This window comes from Bombus vancouverensis, chromosome 2, assembly GCF_051014615.1.
Source record: "Bombus vancouverensis nearcticus chromosome 2, iyBomVanc1_principal, whole genome shotgun sequence".
Classification (NCBI taxonomy): Eukaryota; Metazoa; Arthropoda; class Insecta; order Hymenoptera; family Apidae; genus Bombus; species Bombus vancouverensis.
Genome location: NC_134912.1, coordinates 1,526,607 through 1,545,412, shown reverse-complemented (window position 1 = coordinate 1,545,412; position 18,806 = coordinate 1,526,607). Strand labels below are relative to the sequence as shown.

Below are 18,806 nucleotides of genomic sequence, written 5' to 3'. Positions count from 1 at the left end.
AATCTAAAATGCAACAACACATCCCACCGATAAAAATAATTAGCAAAGATGGAACATACTACATAAACAAAGCAACAAACATATCAAACCCAAGCCAATCACTAAACGAAGAACAGGAGTGCTCAGTTACAAACGAAATTGAAATGGAACCAATACAAAACAATGAAGAGAATAAAACCAATAACGAACTAACCCACCAGGATGAAAGCTGGAAGGTGGCAAGTTATAACAAAAAACAAAAAAAATCACCAAACACAAACGTTAGGAAAGCTAAACGTTAGGAAAAACAACAATGGCTGCAAGAAATTACACTCCGAAATTCCTTCAGTGCACTGCCAGAAGAGAAAGAAACAGACCCAACTGGAAAACCAATAACCCACATCGCCAAACCACCACCAATTTACATTGAAGCCCAAATAATAGACCCCCTCATTGAACTACTTAACAACACGGCAGGAAAAGAAAATTACAGTATAAAACAATTAAAACAAGACCAGGTAAAAATACAAACGAACACCCTAGAAATTTGAGAAAAGTAACAAAAACACCAAAAGAAAAAAACGCCGGGTATCACACTTACCAGCTTAAAACTGATAAAAGTTACAAAGCAGTAATCAGAGGATTACACCCAAAGACAAATACAAGTAACATATGCGAAGAACTAGCCAAAATCGGACACCAGGTAAGGGCAATAAATAACATAACCAGATATGATACTAAACAACCATTACCGCTATTCCTAATAGAACTCGAACCTAAAAATAATAACAAAGAAATTTTTGAAATTAAGAAGGTTCTAAACACAATAGTAACAGTGGAGCCACCTAGACATAAAAAAGACATACCGCAATGCACACGATGTCAGCAATATGGACACACAAAAAATTACTCTAACAGAATCCCGGTATGTGTCAAATGCGCAGAAAAGCACCTAACAATAAACTGTTCATACATAGGAAAAATAAATGAAGTAAAATGATACAACTGCAATGGAAACCACCCAGCTAGCTACAAAGGCTGTGTAGTCGGAAAACAACTGCAACGTAAACTGTTTCCGCCGCTTCGAAACAGGGCACACAATAACTTTCACGCATAACAGGATAGAGCACAGAAACTGAGACAACACCAAATCTACAACACGTAATGAACAATAACCACAGTAACACTAACACCGTTGGTAGCCGAAGCTACGCGCAAGTAGTCAACCAATCGCCACCCTTAGACAACCAAAATCAGAACAATAACAGCAACGACACTACAGAAATCAAGGAACTGCTCAAACAATCCATCAAAAACACCGAAATGCTAACAAAAATTATAAGCGAACAAAACGCAGTTCTCAGAGAGCAAACGCAACAAATCACAGCCATGTTGCAACTTCTTACAAACATGCTAAGCAAAAAATAAAAACGGACACGCTGAAAATAGCAGCCTGAAACTTAAACGGCCAACAACAACGGGCCCTAGAAACTAAAACATTCCTGTATAACAACACTATAGACATATCGACAATATAGACATATTACTTGTTTCAGAAACACACTTCATTCCAAAAAGCTACATGAAAATACCATACTACACCATATATGATACCAAATACCACTCAGGAAAAGCACACGGAGGGGTCGCAGTGATAATAAGAAACGATATCAAACATCACTTACACAGCCAAGTAAGAAAGGAATATACCCAAGCAACCACCGTTACAGTACAAAGTAGCAGCAACCACTTCCAGTTTTTCAGCAGTATATGTACCACCGCGACACAAAATGACAACACAAATGTGGGAAGAGTACTTTCAACACTTAGGTGACAAGTATATCGCAGCGAGAGACTACAATGTAAAGCACACGCTGTGGGGATCAAGAATTACTACACCTCGAGGTAGAATCCTGGAAAAATACACTAGCAACAACAACCTCAATATATTATTCACAGGAAGACCGACATACTGGCTGACAGACCTGAGCAAAATACCTGACCTACTTGATTTTGCAGTTACAAAGGGACTAAACGCAAATAAACTAAACAGCGCCCAACCTCGAAATTACCTCCGACCATACACCCATAATTACATACAGAATCAAACCAATACTTTACAGCAATTCAGTGACACTATGCAATAAAACCACCAAATGGCAAACATTTAAAGAAATAATTGAGAGCAAATTCAACTGCAACATCCCATTGGAAACACCTGAACACATCGATCAAGCAGTAACAACATTTACAGAAACTATTCAAGAAGCAGCATGGGCAACCACTATACCTGAATCAACCAATAGACAAACGAAAATAATTCCGCCAGACATCCTCAAAAGAATTAGAGAAAAAAGAAAAGCGAAAGCAAATTGGCAAAAACATCTAAACAAACTTGCAAAGGAAATAAAAAAGAAAATAAAAGAGCACAACAATAACGAATACACAAAATTCATAGAGTCACCCTCTGCACACGAGAACTCCAACTACTCCCTATAGAAAGTCACAAAAAAAAAAAAAAAAAAAAAAATAAAGAAGCCAATAAAACTAGTCCCAGCAATCAGAAAAGCAGGCAACACATGGGCAAGAAGCAACGAAGAACAAGCTGAAGAATTTTCCAACCACCTAAGCAACACATTTACACTACATAATATCAACAATAGCAACCACAATAGTATACGGACGAGGATGCGCTAACCACTAGTACATCAGCTGACAAACACTACACCATACCTAAAACAACAGCACAAAAAATTAGAAACATAATCGAGAAAACAAAAAATAATAAAGCACCAGGAATCGACCTAATCAATGGTAAAATCTTGAAAAACCTTCCGCCAAAAGCGATAAGACAAAATCACAATAATATTCAATGCAACACTAAGAATTCAATACTTTCCTAAACTATGGAAACCGGCACGGATCATAATGTTACCTAAATCAGGCAAAGACCCACACCAAACTACATCTTACCGACCAATATCACTACTTCATGTGTTTTCTAAAATACTAGAGAAAATAATATACGACCGCATAAAACCAATAATACAGAAGGAAAAATTAATACCAGATCACCAATTTGGATTCAGAAACAAACACTCCACGATAGAGCAAATGCACAGACTCACTAATGAAATAATACTAGCATTAGAAAACAGACAATACTGCACAGCCCTCTTTATGGACATCGAGAAAGTATTTGACAAAATAAACCACGAAAGCCTACTTCAATCAATCAGAAAACAATTCCCGGAGCAGATGTACCATTTAATAAAATCTTACTTAAGCAGCAGAACCTTCGTAGTAAAAATTAAAGACACATACTCTGAAGTCAAAGACATCAAGGTAGGGGTTCCGCAAGAAAGCGTCTTAGGACCAATACTATATGATACACACTATACACGGCCAACATACCAACAACTACCAATAGCAAAATACTGACATTCGCGGACGACACAACCGTACTAGTCAGGCACACTAACCCAGAAACAGCAGTCAAATTACTACAAGAACATATCACAAAAATAGAAAAGTGGCTGCAAGATAAACAAATAAAAGCAAACCGCGATAAATGCAATCATATTACATTCACACTGCGAAAACAGAGACCACCAAAATATCCTAGTGAACAGCACGCACATACCGCAAACAAGGAAAGTCAAATATCTAGGACTCCACCTAGAAACACAATTCACATGGAAACAGCATACTAAATCAATAATAGACAAAATACAGACAACAAGGAGACAAATGCTAACAAGTTGGCTAACAAGTTGAAAATCCAGGTTAAGCATAGAAAATAAATTAAAAATATACAAAACGATCATGAAACCAATCTGGACGTACGGAATACCACTATGAGGGACAGCAGCAATGAGCCATATAAACAAAATAGAGACAATACAAGCTAAAATTCTTAGAACAATAGTAAACGTCCCATGGTTAGAAATGAGGACATACGGAAGGACCTGGGAATACCAACGGTCAAAGAGGAAATTAGCAGATACGCAGGAAAATACAAAGAAAGAATAGGAACACACCCAAACCGGCTAGCTGCGGAAACGATCAACGCCTCAAACATGGATAGAAAACTGAAAAGGAAATACCCAGCAGACCTCACAAAGGACACAACCTAACAAACACGAAGATGGTATCCCGCTGGGGGTAGCCGCTCACATGATAATCAAACAGCTAAAAAATTCTACCAAATGTCCAAACTGGACAAATTATAAATGTAAAGAATTAAATAAAAAAAAAAAGAAAAAAATCTTGTCCGCGGCGTGGGGCCTGGTTTGTGTAGAGAGTCACCGGACGTAACAAAGCGTATGAAACGCTTTGAAACATTTTGATTATCTCGTGGTTGCAATATTAATGTGCGTTAGCAAACAGATAAAGGATAACATACTTTACTCAAAATATAAAACTTACGTAATTAAAATCGGTTTTGGTAATAATAACGCCCTCTTACCACTTTACATGAGAACTTTACATTTGCAATTCATGATTTTTTTTAGACTTTTGTTCCTCACAATGAGTACTATATGGCGCGATAAAAAAAATTTAGAAACCATGCTCGAGGTCAATCTTGCAGTCAACTTTTTTAACAATCTCCCTCTTGGATCTGCATCGATCCAAAAGTGCAGAATCCGTTTACGGTAACCAAGACCAAATATTTCTTTACACTATAAATATATATTCTTATATATATTCTTTATTCAATTTCAATCAAAATATTCTCCGATTTGAACATGAGAGGAAACGAAAAATAGTCATTGGTTAGATCTACATATATTTAGAATGTAAATACACATGTAAGTACATAGATATATACATATATACGAATGTACGTATATATATACATATAGTTGGTTCAGGATATTTCAAATTAACTTCCACCTCTCTTCTTTTTCTCTCTTTTTTTTCATTTCTTTCATTTATTTTATTTTTTTCACACAGAGTTTATATATACACATAATAATCACCCTGAACAATCCAATATCGTGATGCATGTTCGAGAATCTAAAGTTCGTGTGCGGTAATATTCTGTCTATCAATTCCATCTGTATGGAACTCCAGCTTGGAAAGTACACATAAGTGGCTCCGGCGATCGCGTAGAATCGACGTGGACTTTCAGCTATCCAATTGCCGTCGAACGTCGGTCTATACGAATGATTTAATCGAATCAGTTCTAAGTTGCACATCATATTCTTACATGGTTCGCTCTTTTCATTGCATTACATCTTTTCTTTTCTTTTCTTCCTAACGCACACATAAGAACTTTCGCGTAGAACAATAACAATAGATCAAGTAATTTTGTAAGATCATCACGGGCGGCCACTGATTCCTTGTTTCCAAAGTGGAGAGAAAGCTGACTTCACACGGAAAGATAATAAACACTTTTCGAAATTTGATGGAAAATTGATGAGTCGATTACAAAGATAGTGACGAATGATTAGTGCACTTACATTGTCAGTTTCCGTCTCTTTTCTTTCTTGTTTTTGCGATTTTTGTCTTTTTTTTTTTGTTCTAAATTTGGGTTGTTAAACGTTAATAAGATCTATATAACGCCGCTAACCCTTTCACTGCTATGGTCGCTACTGTCGTTGGTATACACTACTACGTATGCTGATCGGTGTAAAATAGTACCATGAAAAAGTAAATTTTGTGTGGAACTTGAGATTTTTTGTTATTAATTATCAATTCGTTAGTTGAATTATTTGCAATTTAACCCTTAAAAGCTGTCATCGAATATACTATATATATGTATGTATGTACATACTTTTCATTTTACAAATCAATAAAGTCAAACGAATGCAATTAAATATTTTATTATTATTTGATATTAGACGAAAAGTAGAAAAGTCGTTTACAGTGTGGAAGTGAACAATTATTACAGGACAATAATATTAAGTGATATTCACATGATAGCCTTTAAGTGTTAATATTAATTCATAACTTACGAATTTTTTATTTCACTGCTGAATCGATAAGTATTTTAAAGTGCTCCTGTTTCTTATTAGCTACAATACATACGTGTATTTTCATCAGGAACTGATTGTATTGAATTTTTGTACAAGTACTTATTAAATTGTAAATTGGCTTTTCAATGAAAAAGAAATATTTCTTAATCGAAGGTAATCTAACTCAGTTAACAGTTTGATGGTCGAATAATTAATTATTTGATTCGTATGTGCAATTTTATCGATTTTCTGTTCAAATTGGATTTTTAGCAATGCTTCTACTATAGACTCATTCAAAACATAGACATTCTACCTAGATTAGATTGTACATTTAGCGATCTAAAGGTTAACAATCGCAGCGGTTCGCAACGCAGTCGCAAAGGTTAACAAAACAGCGATCTAATGGTAAAATTGACTTTGCTACAGCTAGTTCAATTGGCTGATCAATGCTATTTGTCCCGTCATAGACGTTATCATTTATATACTATGATTCGTCTTTTGATTTAATTATGTATTCCATTTCTTTCCAAACATATCTATAATACGAATATATGTATATTGTATATATATGCAACGTTAGACTTCAACGGATTAACTTTAACGGGATTGCTGACTTATATGCAGTAAAACAAAGAACGTTGGTGGTATTCAAAAATTAGTAAATAATGATTAATACTAATAAGCAGAAACTGCATTAAATTGCAAAAGTAAAAAAGTAAACGAAAGACCACAAAGTAATAATCGAAATTCATAATTAAACGGCCTAAAATTAAGTAACGTAACTGAAATCTACCTTCAACTACTCTGGTCGCCTATAGCTAGATACTACAACCGATACTAGGAAGGGAACAAGCTCTCAAGCTTTCGAGAAATAAACCGTAGATTATGAAATTTTGTAAAGAACCAAATATGTACCTAATATTATATTGCATATAACAATCAATAATTTTGAAATAATTATAAGAATGAAAAAAGTACATGCTTAATTCTAAAATCGAACAAAAGAATATTGATAATGCGATATAAAAGCGTTAAAAATTCATATTCAATTATTCCCGATAATGAACTTCTTAATTTTTCAGTACCAAACCTACAGAATAGGTAGAATAGGCCTTTCTCTTCCACTAAGTATTTCAATATTGAAGCTGTCCCCTTATTGCTTCAAATCCTTCAATTATTCATAATAACCCATCCAAACTATATATAATGATAAAAATAAAACGATAAAATCTTTCGTTCATTGATTTTCCATAGATTTTCTATAGATTTTTAACTCGTTCTCTTCATCTGATACTTGATTAGATATAAAAGACACGGACAAGTTATAAATAGCCTTGAATCAGTTAATTTTAAACGAGCTATAGAGGATCTCTGATATCCTTAAAATTAACGTATCGTATCTGTTACATTTGGAGATCTTAAAAGCAGCATACGTATCTATGATAGCAATGAAAGCGCTACGAGCGAAGAATGCTCTATTACCGTAAAATGGTAGCATAAAGATACGCGAGAGATATTATAATAAATCCTTTTCTTCGATCAATGTCTCATCTATCTACGCTTTTAATAAAAAAATAACTATTGACAGCATTTATCATGCCTTTGGTTTCGATAAACTGTTATAACTAATCTTTACAAAATCGTCGGTACGTCGAGCTCTGAAAGGAAATCGATTCCACGTTCTCGTTTCTATGGCTTTCAGCAGGCCAACTTTACCTTTACGTATCTATACAAGTACATTGTACATATACAAGATGCACAATTTATACGCATTGCGTGATCAAAGAATATGAAAAAAACTAGGTGTTTTATAATCGAGCGTATTTTCATAAACGGAATTTCATTAATACGAAGATCATAATACGTAGAAGTCGATTTTATATGTTAAAAAGCAAGATAGCGTTACTTAAATTAATTACTGGATATATAAGGTTGGAAATACTGCTTACGTTGGTTTGAGTATATTGGATTGTAATATACGCATGCCGTAGATGTATAATTTATATTTTGCGAATAAAGTCTATTTTTTATAGTGTTTCTCGATATAAAGAGTAATTTATAGATTTAAAGGCGATTATCATTAATTACTGTCCTTGCCATTTATTACAATGGTAGAACATATATTTTATAGTATCCCTTGTTAAAATGATTTTGAAGATAAAGTTTTCTGTAGTAATTTTTTTCGTCATATAAATAATAACAATATATATATAATATAGTATATATAATAACAATATAATAACATATTAATGTTATTTAAAATATAAATGTATATATCGTAACAATATAAATAATAACAAATAATCTATTTCCATTAGTTAAAATCTACTACTACGAAACATCCGGCAAAACGGAAGTTTTATCATTTTCTTTGCTTTCTTCATTCAGTTCCAAATATTTAAATAATTATTTCACAACAGCTTGTGGATACACCTAAATAGTATAACTATACACCAGAAAAATATGAATATATCAGATTTTTTATTTTTTACAATTATGTACATATATATTTACACTTAAAAATATACAAGCGTTTTTGATAATGTTATTGATATTGTTATTGATATGTTATTTGATAATGTTAAAAGGAAGAAACATAGAGGCTTGAATTATTTAAATATACTTGAAAGCTGAAGAACATTCTAGATAGAATACTTTAATTAAAGAGAGCACTAATAGCGTACAAGTTATTATGGATGCTCACTAATAAATTGTAAAGAATAATATTCTGAAATCTACAAAATAAATCTAAACTCTTTAAATAATATAATATTATAGATATGTATATAATTGTAATTCGTTAACGAGAAATTCTTTTGGTTTCATTAATGAAATACTTTTAAATATCTTAGCGTAGGGTAAAGTTAGACAAAAAGACATTTCATATGTTACAATTCAATATACAAACTTCCCAATTCATTTCTTTTTCATTATTAGCTCAAGAAGTACAATTAAAAAAAGTCCTTAGCTTTGACTATCAGCAATTTTCCCGGTATTCTTTCTACGATCGATTAAATGACTGAAAATTAGTTTCTAATTATCCTCAGAAACTTATAAATATTCTCGGTGTATGAGCGGTATATGTATAGCGCGTATTCATTTATCATGTACTCACTTTTCAAAGCACCAATGAGAATTCGTTGAATCGGTAAAAACATTGCAACATTTCACTAATAGAATATTTTTATTAATCTGTCGGTTAAGATATCCAGTACTGGCGATACTTTGCTACCATTTTACGGATAAGAGTCATAGACTGTATACATACCTACATATGTACGTGTCGCAGTCTTACAATTAGAACGCACCTGACCATGCAATGCGCGGCGGACAAAACGAATCTCGGTGCTATGTAAGTACCTCCGCAGACATGACTAAAGTGTCGCCGTTGGACCGAGACCTATGAGAAATTGACATTGAAAATTCGGTTTCGTCATCAGCGAACCTTTACTTCTTACCGATAGAACCCGGATACTTACAACGTACGCTCTAATCGTCTCCGAAGAAATTCCTTATCCTAACGTACATTTATGCATTTATAAGAAATTTGAAGATGCAAAATGCACTAAATGCACATAATATGCAAAAATATATAAAATATCCAAAGCATAAAATATTTTCTACACTATTTAACAGGTAAAACAATTTCTTAATCATGTCCCACTTTTTTAATTATATTCGTAAAAATATGAACTTGCATAAATATTAAACATCCACAATTCTTTTATTAGGTTGTTCGAAATGTTCGCAATATCATAACACGATGTAAGTCAAGATTTTAGGAAATTCGATTTAATCACGCATTTCAGCTCTTACAAATATTGTCCCGTTAGTTCCGCAGTTAACGAAGCTATGTCTTTATTCTTTGCCTGAATACACTTTTATCATTTAAAAAATGAAATAAATATTAGAACAATAAATGTAGAACACTATGTTGTGGAACATGATAATGGATTGACTTACACCATAATTCTCAGCCTTCCAATAAATAGAGTATTGGTATACTCTGTTATATAGCATGTATATATTCGATAAAATTCTCTATCGAAGAGAAAAATCCTGCATTCATCGATATATCGATCAAGAAGAAGCAAAATATATTAGACATTAGTTGAAAACATATATTCACCAAGTATAGCACCATTCGCTTATCGTATATTCTAGGCTTTAGAAAATTGCTTGATTTCCAAGAAATTGAATTCTCTATAAACCTAAAAATATTACCTGGAGCAACTAAATTTAGCACAAACGGAAAATAAAACGATGGATATACATGCAACCTAATAAAATAACTTTCCATAATAATCCTATAAGAACAGATTGTTATGAAACTTTTTTGAAATTTTGCTGTCAACTTCACGAACAATTTATATAATATAATAGAAAATTCAAAGAAATACTGCTCCTAACCGAACATTAAATGTAGTAGTTAAAGAGAAACATTTAGAAAATATAATCAATTAGAAACCGTTTTTTAACAAGAACAGGTTATAGTAAACAGATATAGTAGTATATCGAACCTCAGTTAGAAAATAAGCTAATTCGGAGGAATTAAGGACTCCTGAACGTCATTTATTTTAGCTTCCACAAACATTTTTAATACGTCGTAACTTGAAAGAATTCATTATCAAAAAGAGACGAAAAGCCTTCTTGAAAAATAATCGAGGCCACTCGGTAGATAGTAAAATGTCATATAAAAAAGAATAGTAAATAAACATTCGACAAAATGCTAATTACTTTTTTTGATTACTTTTTTTATGCATCTCGCTATCAACTTTCGAACAACCTAAGACTTTCAGAACTAATCGAAGAACTGTTTGCTACAGAGACGAATGAAAATTTAGGTGCGTATACTATCTATTAAAGTGAGAAGAACACTATTATTAATAAATTGCAAACTTTTATGCATTCATAGGAAATGTGAAGATACAAAAATACGTAGAATGCACATGACGCGTAAATATATATAAAATTATAATATTTAGTAAATAAAATAACTCTGCACATAGATTCTACCTCTTTAATTATATTCATAAAAATATGCATTTGCATGAGTATCTACGGTCTAATTATATTATCAATATAATTGCACATAGGTTTGCAAATTAATCTTGAAAGAGATATTAGATCCGGTTATAGATGAAGATTGTTTCGACGAGAATTGGTACATTTAATTCGTAGGAAGAAACTTTAAACTCTGAACATTTTGAAATATTCTTTATCGACTTGTCTCATCAGTGTTTGTTTCAAGGCAGATCTTATCCTAGTTTTCTATTTAATATAATAAGTATTCCTCTACAAGTATATCTTCAACTTGGACGAAGATTATGTATATTTTAGAATAGAATTGTGACCGTTCTGGAAATTATGAATTTATATCGAATTTTGTCCTCGTTTCCAGGGTGAATTTGGTTAGGGGCACCTATTTATGCACATATATACACTTCAATAAAACACTTTCTTCTTATTTATACGAATTGTAACTCTGATTAAGTATTCTTCTTGTCAATTTTCACGGATGAGATTGTTCCAAGATTAATTTGTACCTATATCGGTAAATTACTTCTTACTTTCATACTGACTTTCTTACTTTTATATAGACACTATACGCTCCTAAATTATTATTTAACCCCCTTTTTCAAATTCTTCCCTCCTACTTTTACCTTGATCAATTCCGTTAATAGGAAACAGTTTAAATACGTACATATTTTCTACTATTCTCTACGAATTTTAGTAAAATCGCGAGGAATAATAATTCTTACCATGTCATCGAGACATGAAAAGATTTCGTAAATAGATATTTTGTTGGCGCCATTTTCTACCTGTATCTTTCCTATTTTTGTATTTTGGAGACGATTAGAGCATGACTCGCGTATCCGCAGTTTTAAATAATATTTAGGAATCTTCACGGGCGCATTTCACCTACGAGAAACGGGTAATTTCTTATGTTCGTGATTTCTCCGCCGACTATCCTCACGGCTACTTTTCTCGCCGGACTGATCAACGCTTTATCATCGCTCGATGGAATCTCGTTCATGATTACAATCAGCGCTTGGAAAGAAGACATCAATGTGAATAGCAACAACATTTTCATCGTTTGTCAACGATATTCTATCGGCCTGAATTTGCCGGTTTCTTCGTTTTTCTTTCGCTACTCATCGTCAACCGCCTTTTGTCTTCCATTTTGCGGCTTTCAGAGTGATAAATTGAGAAGTTAATAAAAAGTATGATTAATTTAGTTTCTGAAAGGCTGAAGTGCACAATACAAAATCTTTAGTTACACATCCACGGGCACGTTCTATTCTATCGGGTTGTTCGGAAAATTCATGACAAAATCGAAGAATTTCGGGGTACTCCTTACATATGCCTATATATACCCTGGGAAAATGTTTCTTTTTTTTAAATGACACGTTTTATTGACCAATGCCAGATTTTTCCCTTAATCGTTAACCTTATTTAATGTCCAATTTGTAAATAATCTTTATTAAGTAGCTTTTTATAAAAGTGCACAATAAACGATTGTTGCCAAATATATAAAATATATAATAGAATAAATTTACTGACAAAAAAAGCTACGAATTTTCAAAACAATCGTTTAGGGACTAATATAATATCGTAATATCGATAGAAATCTTCTTTGACAGATGATCAAACCTGATGTTATAACTATATCCAGATTAAAAGCAAAGTTTTGTTTTAACATATAATGCTATATATTTTGACTATAGAACACTCGAAGAAATACGATTCGTGTGAATTGTTTGTTATGAATATTAACTCGTTCACGTTCCTAAGTAATATAAAAACGAATAATAAGCACTTACGTCTATACAAGTACGAAGTAAATAATTAATATCTTGAGTTTAATCAATTTTGTACAAAATGTAACTAATAAGTTAATGACATAAAAGCATCATTTGAATTATATTACTGAATCATTCTAAAAATATGTACCATTATTATTTTCAATACACACTATGGCTTAAAAATATGTAGACACTTGTTAGGTTTAACAAAACATATTTTCATTACGAAATTACGCATAAATTGTACTATAATTTTACACATTCTCCGTAATCATCATATTTACGTATAATAAAATTGTGACGTGTGATTAAATTAATTTTTAACGTATAGCGCGTAATGATAAAATTAACTTGCGTAATTGTAAAATTACTCGTTACTTGGCAAGCTTTTTATCTTTAGATTCTTGGATTTCTGTGAATTATAAGTTAGATCAAGAAAGTTCTTCCAGATTTTTCGAATAGAAAAATTTTCGAGATTAATCCAAATAATGATATTTAAATAATAAATATTGTATATATATATACATATTATATTATTGTTATATCTGTTATTTATTGAAATTATTTACTGATTTATCGTCAATTTGTATATTTTGGTCAAATTCAAAAAGTTTTACTATAAATTAATCAAAGTTTCCGAATACTTACAATCAATATTTACATAGTGTATATTATGTGTTGTTTTACACATATTCGTTCGTACAAATCGTAACTAACTAATCTTGATCTGTTTTGAATCTTTCGTGTTACTTTTTTAATAGGTGAGGCATTTTATATTGCAAGTAATATTTAAGCCTCTTTAATTCGATATAACATTTTAAATGCCCTGCAAATAGACGCATAATTTTATAAATTATTAATATAAATTTAGATCTCATTATCATAGATGTAAACGTTTTACTCTGCTAAAAATCTATAAATTTAAAGCAGGGACTATTCAAATCTTTACATATATATATTTTACGTTTAAATCATGTCGTAAGCATTGTCCAACCAACTCTGAAAATAGTCGTCATTATTCATGTTAAATTCCTTTTTGGTTGACTCACAATCAGTCTGTATAATGGGCAGAGCTGTTTCGCGTTCGTCAGCGTCTCCATTACATTGTATCGGCAGGGTGCCGTAGCTAGCAGCTATTCGCGCGCCTCTTGAGATCAGGGACAATCAAGTAGCCGTGAGGCTCGAAAAGATTAACTCTTTATGTATAATTATAACGCTACGATATGTTGCCCGATACGTGGAAAGTACCTATCACTTGCTAAAGAACTCTTACCATTATGAATATAACAGTCCCCTCCCCCCCACTCACAGCACTTGATCGCTCTTTCTTTTTTTTCTCTCGTTTTATCTGTATCTATCATCTGTCACTTTCACTCCCTCTTCTCGTTCTTCTTTTCCACAGAACGCGTTAAACTGAAAAAAAGAAGAGAAGAAAAAGGGGAACAGAAGCGTTTTAGAATCGTGCACACGTGGCATGTCCCGGAAAGCCGTCGTATACACAACTTTATTGATCGACACGATGTGCAGAACACGGTGCGTAGGCAAGGAAATTCTATAATTACACATGTTGTTTTTCTGTTCTTGTTCAGGATGGCCATTTATAGACTATTTGTCGTGCTGACAAAATAGCTAAACCTTCCCCTGTGATAAAATAAAACGTTTCCTTTCTTTCTTTCGTGCTTTCCCCTCTTTCGTTAAAAATAGGACCTGCTATGGGATTAGCGCAATGGGACGCGTCGCGCAACGAACAAGTTTTGTTCTTAAGGGACTATCCTACGTGTGCACGTATTTTATCAAGTTATCTATACACGGTTAATTATAACGTGCAATATAACTATGCGGGAAGTCCGACAAAGTGAGATTAAAATAAGTATCAGAAATTCGCATTCTTTTGCTTCGACATGATTAGGCAACTATGATGATATAATTAATTTAGTTCGTTTGCATTTAGCCGTTTTAATAAAATAAATAATTTACTAATTATTACTATTATTTATTTATTCTATATAAAAGATTGTCTAAGATTTTAGTTATTTTAAATAACAAATAAAAAGTTTCAATAATAACGGATCATGATCTCGTATATCTAACGATACGTCTCTATTTAAAATAAAAAAAGAAAGAAAAAAGGGAGAAAATACCAATTTGATTAAATATTCATAATATTCATCTTTTATAGAAGTTGTATTAAAATTGAAAATATAATTGTACTCTATGTACATATGTATCTATACATTATATGTAGATCGACAAAGTGTACGGCTTTGGCCTGTACTAAACTTTTTCAGGTAAAACAAATGTATGTAAAATTTATACTAATAATATTACATAGTAATAGAGTGTATGTCATACACATATAATGGTTCTTACAATGTATATTATTACTGTATATTATTACTGTATAATGTACTATACATAGAGGTATAATGTATATTGTAGTTTTATTGCACGGTATAACTAAACGTATGTAACTAGCTTTACATTAACGATTTTTATTCGTGAGTTTCATCAAAAAGAGCGAGGAACAAGCGATTAAATGAAGAAAACGTTAATAGCGGAATAAACGAATATCATAGTCAAATACGACCAATTATATCATTATACTGATAACAAGGTACAACAGTCTTAATTTCTGATTTGTAAATAGGATGCCAGTTTCCATACCGGTATACATACTTAGCGTCTGTTAGCAAACATACGTAAGTGCATACGTATATAATTTTTGTTTTATATATAAATATGTAAGATATTTAAAAACAAAATATTCACATGCACACATACAAAGCTCGTATGTACCATACCTATTTAACTTATAATATTTTTTTATACATACATATATACGATATGTATATGAAATATATAGGTAATTCTGCCTTCTTACTTATTATTAGTACATAAATTAGCTTTATGACGAGTACATACATGATACTACAACTAGGAATGTAGAAACGTTAAATAATCGATCACAATGTTCATCTTTGGTTATGCATGTCGACAAAAAAGCAATGACAAGAAAATAATGTGTTTAATGGTAATAATAGTGACACACTAAAGATATTCAATTCTTTTGTTTGTCGTATTAAATCGTTTTCAGTATTTCGGAAATCGAAACATCAATTTAATAAAAGAAAAATTCATATATTTAAATAACAGATGTTAAAATTAGAAGTATTAAACTATATACGATAAATGCTTCAACATTTGTTTGAAACGATAACTATACGATTACATTCCTTAATTTCGAATAAGAAATTCGATTTACGAATTGACATTCATTACACCGTGTTCGATCGTTATAATAGACCAATCGAATGAACGGATTTGTCCATCGCGTCCCGTCGCAATAATCACCGAATAGCGATGGATAACTCTCTTTAACTTATCGATAAAACAATAAGTACATCCGTATATACCTATTTTCTCGCGGATCTGATAAATTCTTCTCGATGGTTCAGTACGAAATCGATTTAATTCGATATCGTATTAACGTAGTTAAAAAATCTGAAATCGAGGACACTGATACGCGCAGAGAGATTTCGAACGATGGTAAACGGATCGATGTTGCGTGGTCGACGTTACGAGAAGAAGAAAAAAAGAAAAACAAAACAAAGAAGAAAAAGAGAAGGAGGGAAGAAGAGGAGGAGAAGAAGAAGAAGAAGAATAAGAAGGAAAAGAAGGACGAGAAGGAGAAAAAGAAGAAGAAAAAGGACGAAAAAGCAGAAAGAGAAGAAGGAAAATGCGCCCGTGCGTATATACCTATCTCTTTTTTTTCATCTTTTTCTTTTTAGAAAAAATCACTGTTAACCGGCGAATTGCTATTCACTAAGTGTTATCTCGTTTTCTTTCCCCCTATTGCCGTTTCAATGGTCTCATTTCTAACTCTTGCGAGTCGAAACAGACCAGAAAAACGAACGGAATTCTTCCTTGGAATTCGACAATATTTTCGCGAAATAGATAACGATTGATACAAGCGACAATCGAAAATAGTTGCACGAAGAAGCCGCGTCTATATGAGTTTATAAAATTTCTGCAAGACAATAAAATCGCTGCCCCCGTGTATTTCGGTATAATCAAGGAAGACATTGTGATTGTTCGTTCTTTAATATATATATATATATATATATTATATGTATATGTATATAATATATATTCCCCCCTCCCTCCCACAAATTCTCCCTTTTTTCTCCACTTGTGTTTACTCTCCGTTTACGTATATTACACATCTTTTTTTTACTTTTTCCTGTGTTTTTTTCTTCTTCTTTGTTTAATTTCTTTCTTTTTCTCTTGTTTTAATTATCCTATAGCAATTGACTTTTATTAAGGAATGATCTTGTGCATCGCGCAGAGTATGCACAGTAATGTAGCTAGAGGCCACCCCCGCGCGACATTTGGTGCTGAGGACTCGGCGATCGGCGCGGGTATAATTTGCACTGGAACAACGAATTAAAAAAACAAATATCACGTTAGAAACACAGAATGTGCGAACTTGGACAATAGTAAAACTGCCCAAGTTGTCAAAAAAACTAACTCGTGGTTTTCTATAGAAATTTTATACATTTACGTTTTTAATAAATAAAATGATTATTTCATAAAGTATATGGATTTTTTGCACTGTTTCCTTTATGTAGCCTTCCTAATTTTGATTTCGAATACTTTGATCAAATGCCACTCCGTAATTCAAGTAATATAGTTCGTGTTAAAATTTAATAAACGACGAATTTATTGCTGTGAAATATTTGACGACTAGTGGTAATTATATACCTCACTTCAAAAGTCTTATAATATATTTTATCTATCGTAAAGTTTCAATATTTAATATAAATAATGAACTTTAAATTATATCCCGTTCATAGTATGTATTTTAATACACTAACAGCTTTTATATATATCAAATTCTTTTTGTCATATAAAATATAGAATTAAATGACATTCCTCGATATCTTTAAACAATTATAAAACTTTTTCGTTTCAAAGGAAACATAATAACTGTAAATAAAATATAATGTTGCGAAAGAAGTGATCTAAAAACGTGAAAGAATAGTCCACAGGACCGGATAATATAAAAACGAAAAGTTTTTATACGAAAAATACATATTGCATATTTGCAATTATTTTTTTACAAGAAATTATAGAATGCGAGATATTCGAAAAATATGAGAAATTGTAAATAGGAATTTCGCCTTTTAATATAACATGGTGTACGACTGTTGACGTAACTGGAATAAATTTTAGCGTCGAATGTATTTCTAATGAGAAATGGAAGAACATGTTACGAGAGGTATGAAGATAAAAGCGCATGGAAAAGATGTGATAAATCTGTTTCTTTTAATTCTCTGACTTCCATGTCACTAGCTAAAAACACGTATTTTAATATAAAACAGCCAAAAGCGGAGTAACCAGATAGATTGAGGGTATAAGTCTTTTGAAAGTAGAAGATAAATATACAATGTTTCGTAAGAAATGAATAATATGAATTTTGTTATTACGATGGTTTAAAAAAATTTAAGTTAATGTACATAACTAACGTTGCAATGATTGATCACATTACGTTGTTCATTTGGCATTGCCATTTGTTTGGAATTTAAGCATGAATCTATTGAAAAGTACATGTTTTCAAAATGAAAACCTGTTTTATCAAAAATAAAATATTCCTACGTGTTTAATAATACGTTAGAACAACGATTTTAAGATTGAAAGTAAACAATTTTTCATTCACGATTTTCTGCATTGTATCGTCACAAATTATTGACAGATCATATAAATTACTGAAAAGAAAATATAGTTTCTTCTTCACAAGAGAACATTAAATATATAATACAGGAATTACAATATATATAGGAAATCTATTTTTATTATACCATAATAACCTATATTACTCTATATCTAAACTATTTTCGATAGCACAGTTTAATAATGTTCGCTCTAATATATCACATACAGTTTATTGAAAGCTATATTTCACTTTCAGCATAGTAAATTGACTTAATTATAGCAATGACAAAAAAAAAAAAAAAATAGAAATGTTAACAAGAACACGCTTAAGCACACTGCTCATATCTTT

The 18,806-nt window shown here is 31.8% G+C and overlaps 1 protein-coding gene across 5 annotated transcripts in view; it reads right to left on the bottom strand.

Moving 5' to 3' along the window:
• Positions 1 to 18,806, bottom strand: part of LOC117163938 (uncharacterized) — a 56,500-nt gene that overhangs the window by 7,952 nt on the left and 29,742 nt on the right. The window contains exons 6-7 of one of the 5 annotated variants that reach the window (XR_013060597.1): positions 14,019 to 17,175; positions 4,881 to 9,339 (exon numbers count right to left, since the gene is read on the bottom strand). The exons of 1 other annotated variant lie outside the window; for it this stretch is intronic. Coding sequence is in view for 3 of the 4 variants with exons in the window: in XM_033346684.2 (XP_033202575.1) it covers positions 17,063 to 17,175 (113 nt within the window). In the remaining variant the exon portion in view is untranslated. Of the gene's footprint in view, positions 1 to 4,880; positions 17,176 to 18,806 lie in introns of those variants that run through there. 3 more of the 5 variants (XM_033346684.2, XM_076626163.1, XM_076626158.1) reach the window with 3 other exon arrangements.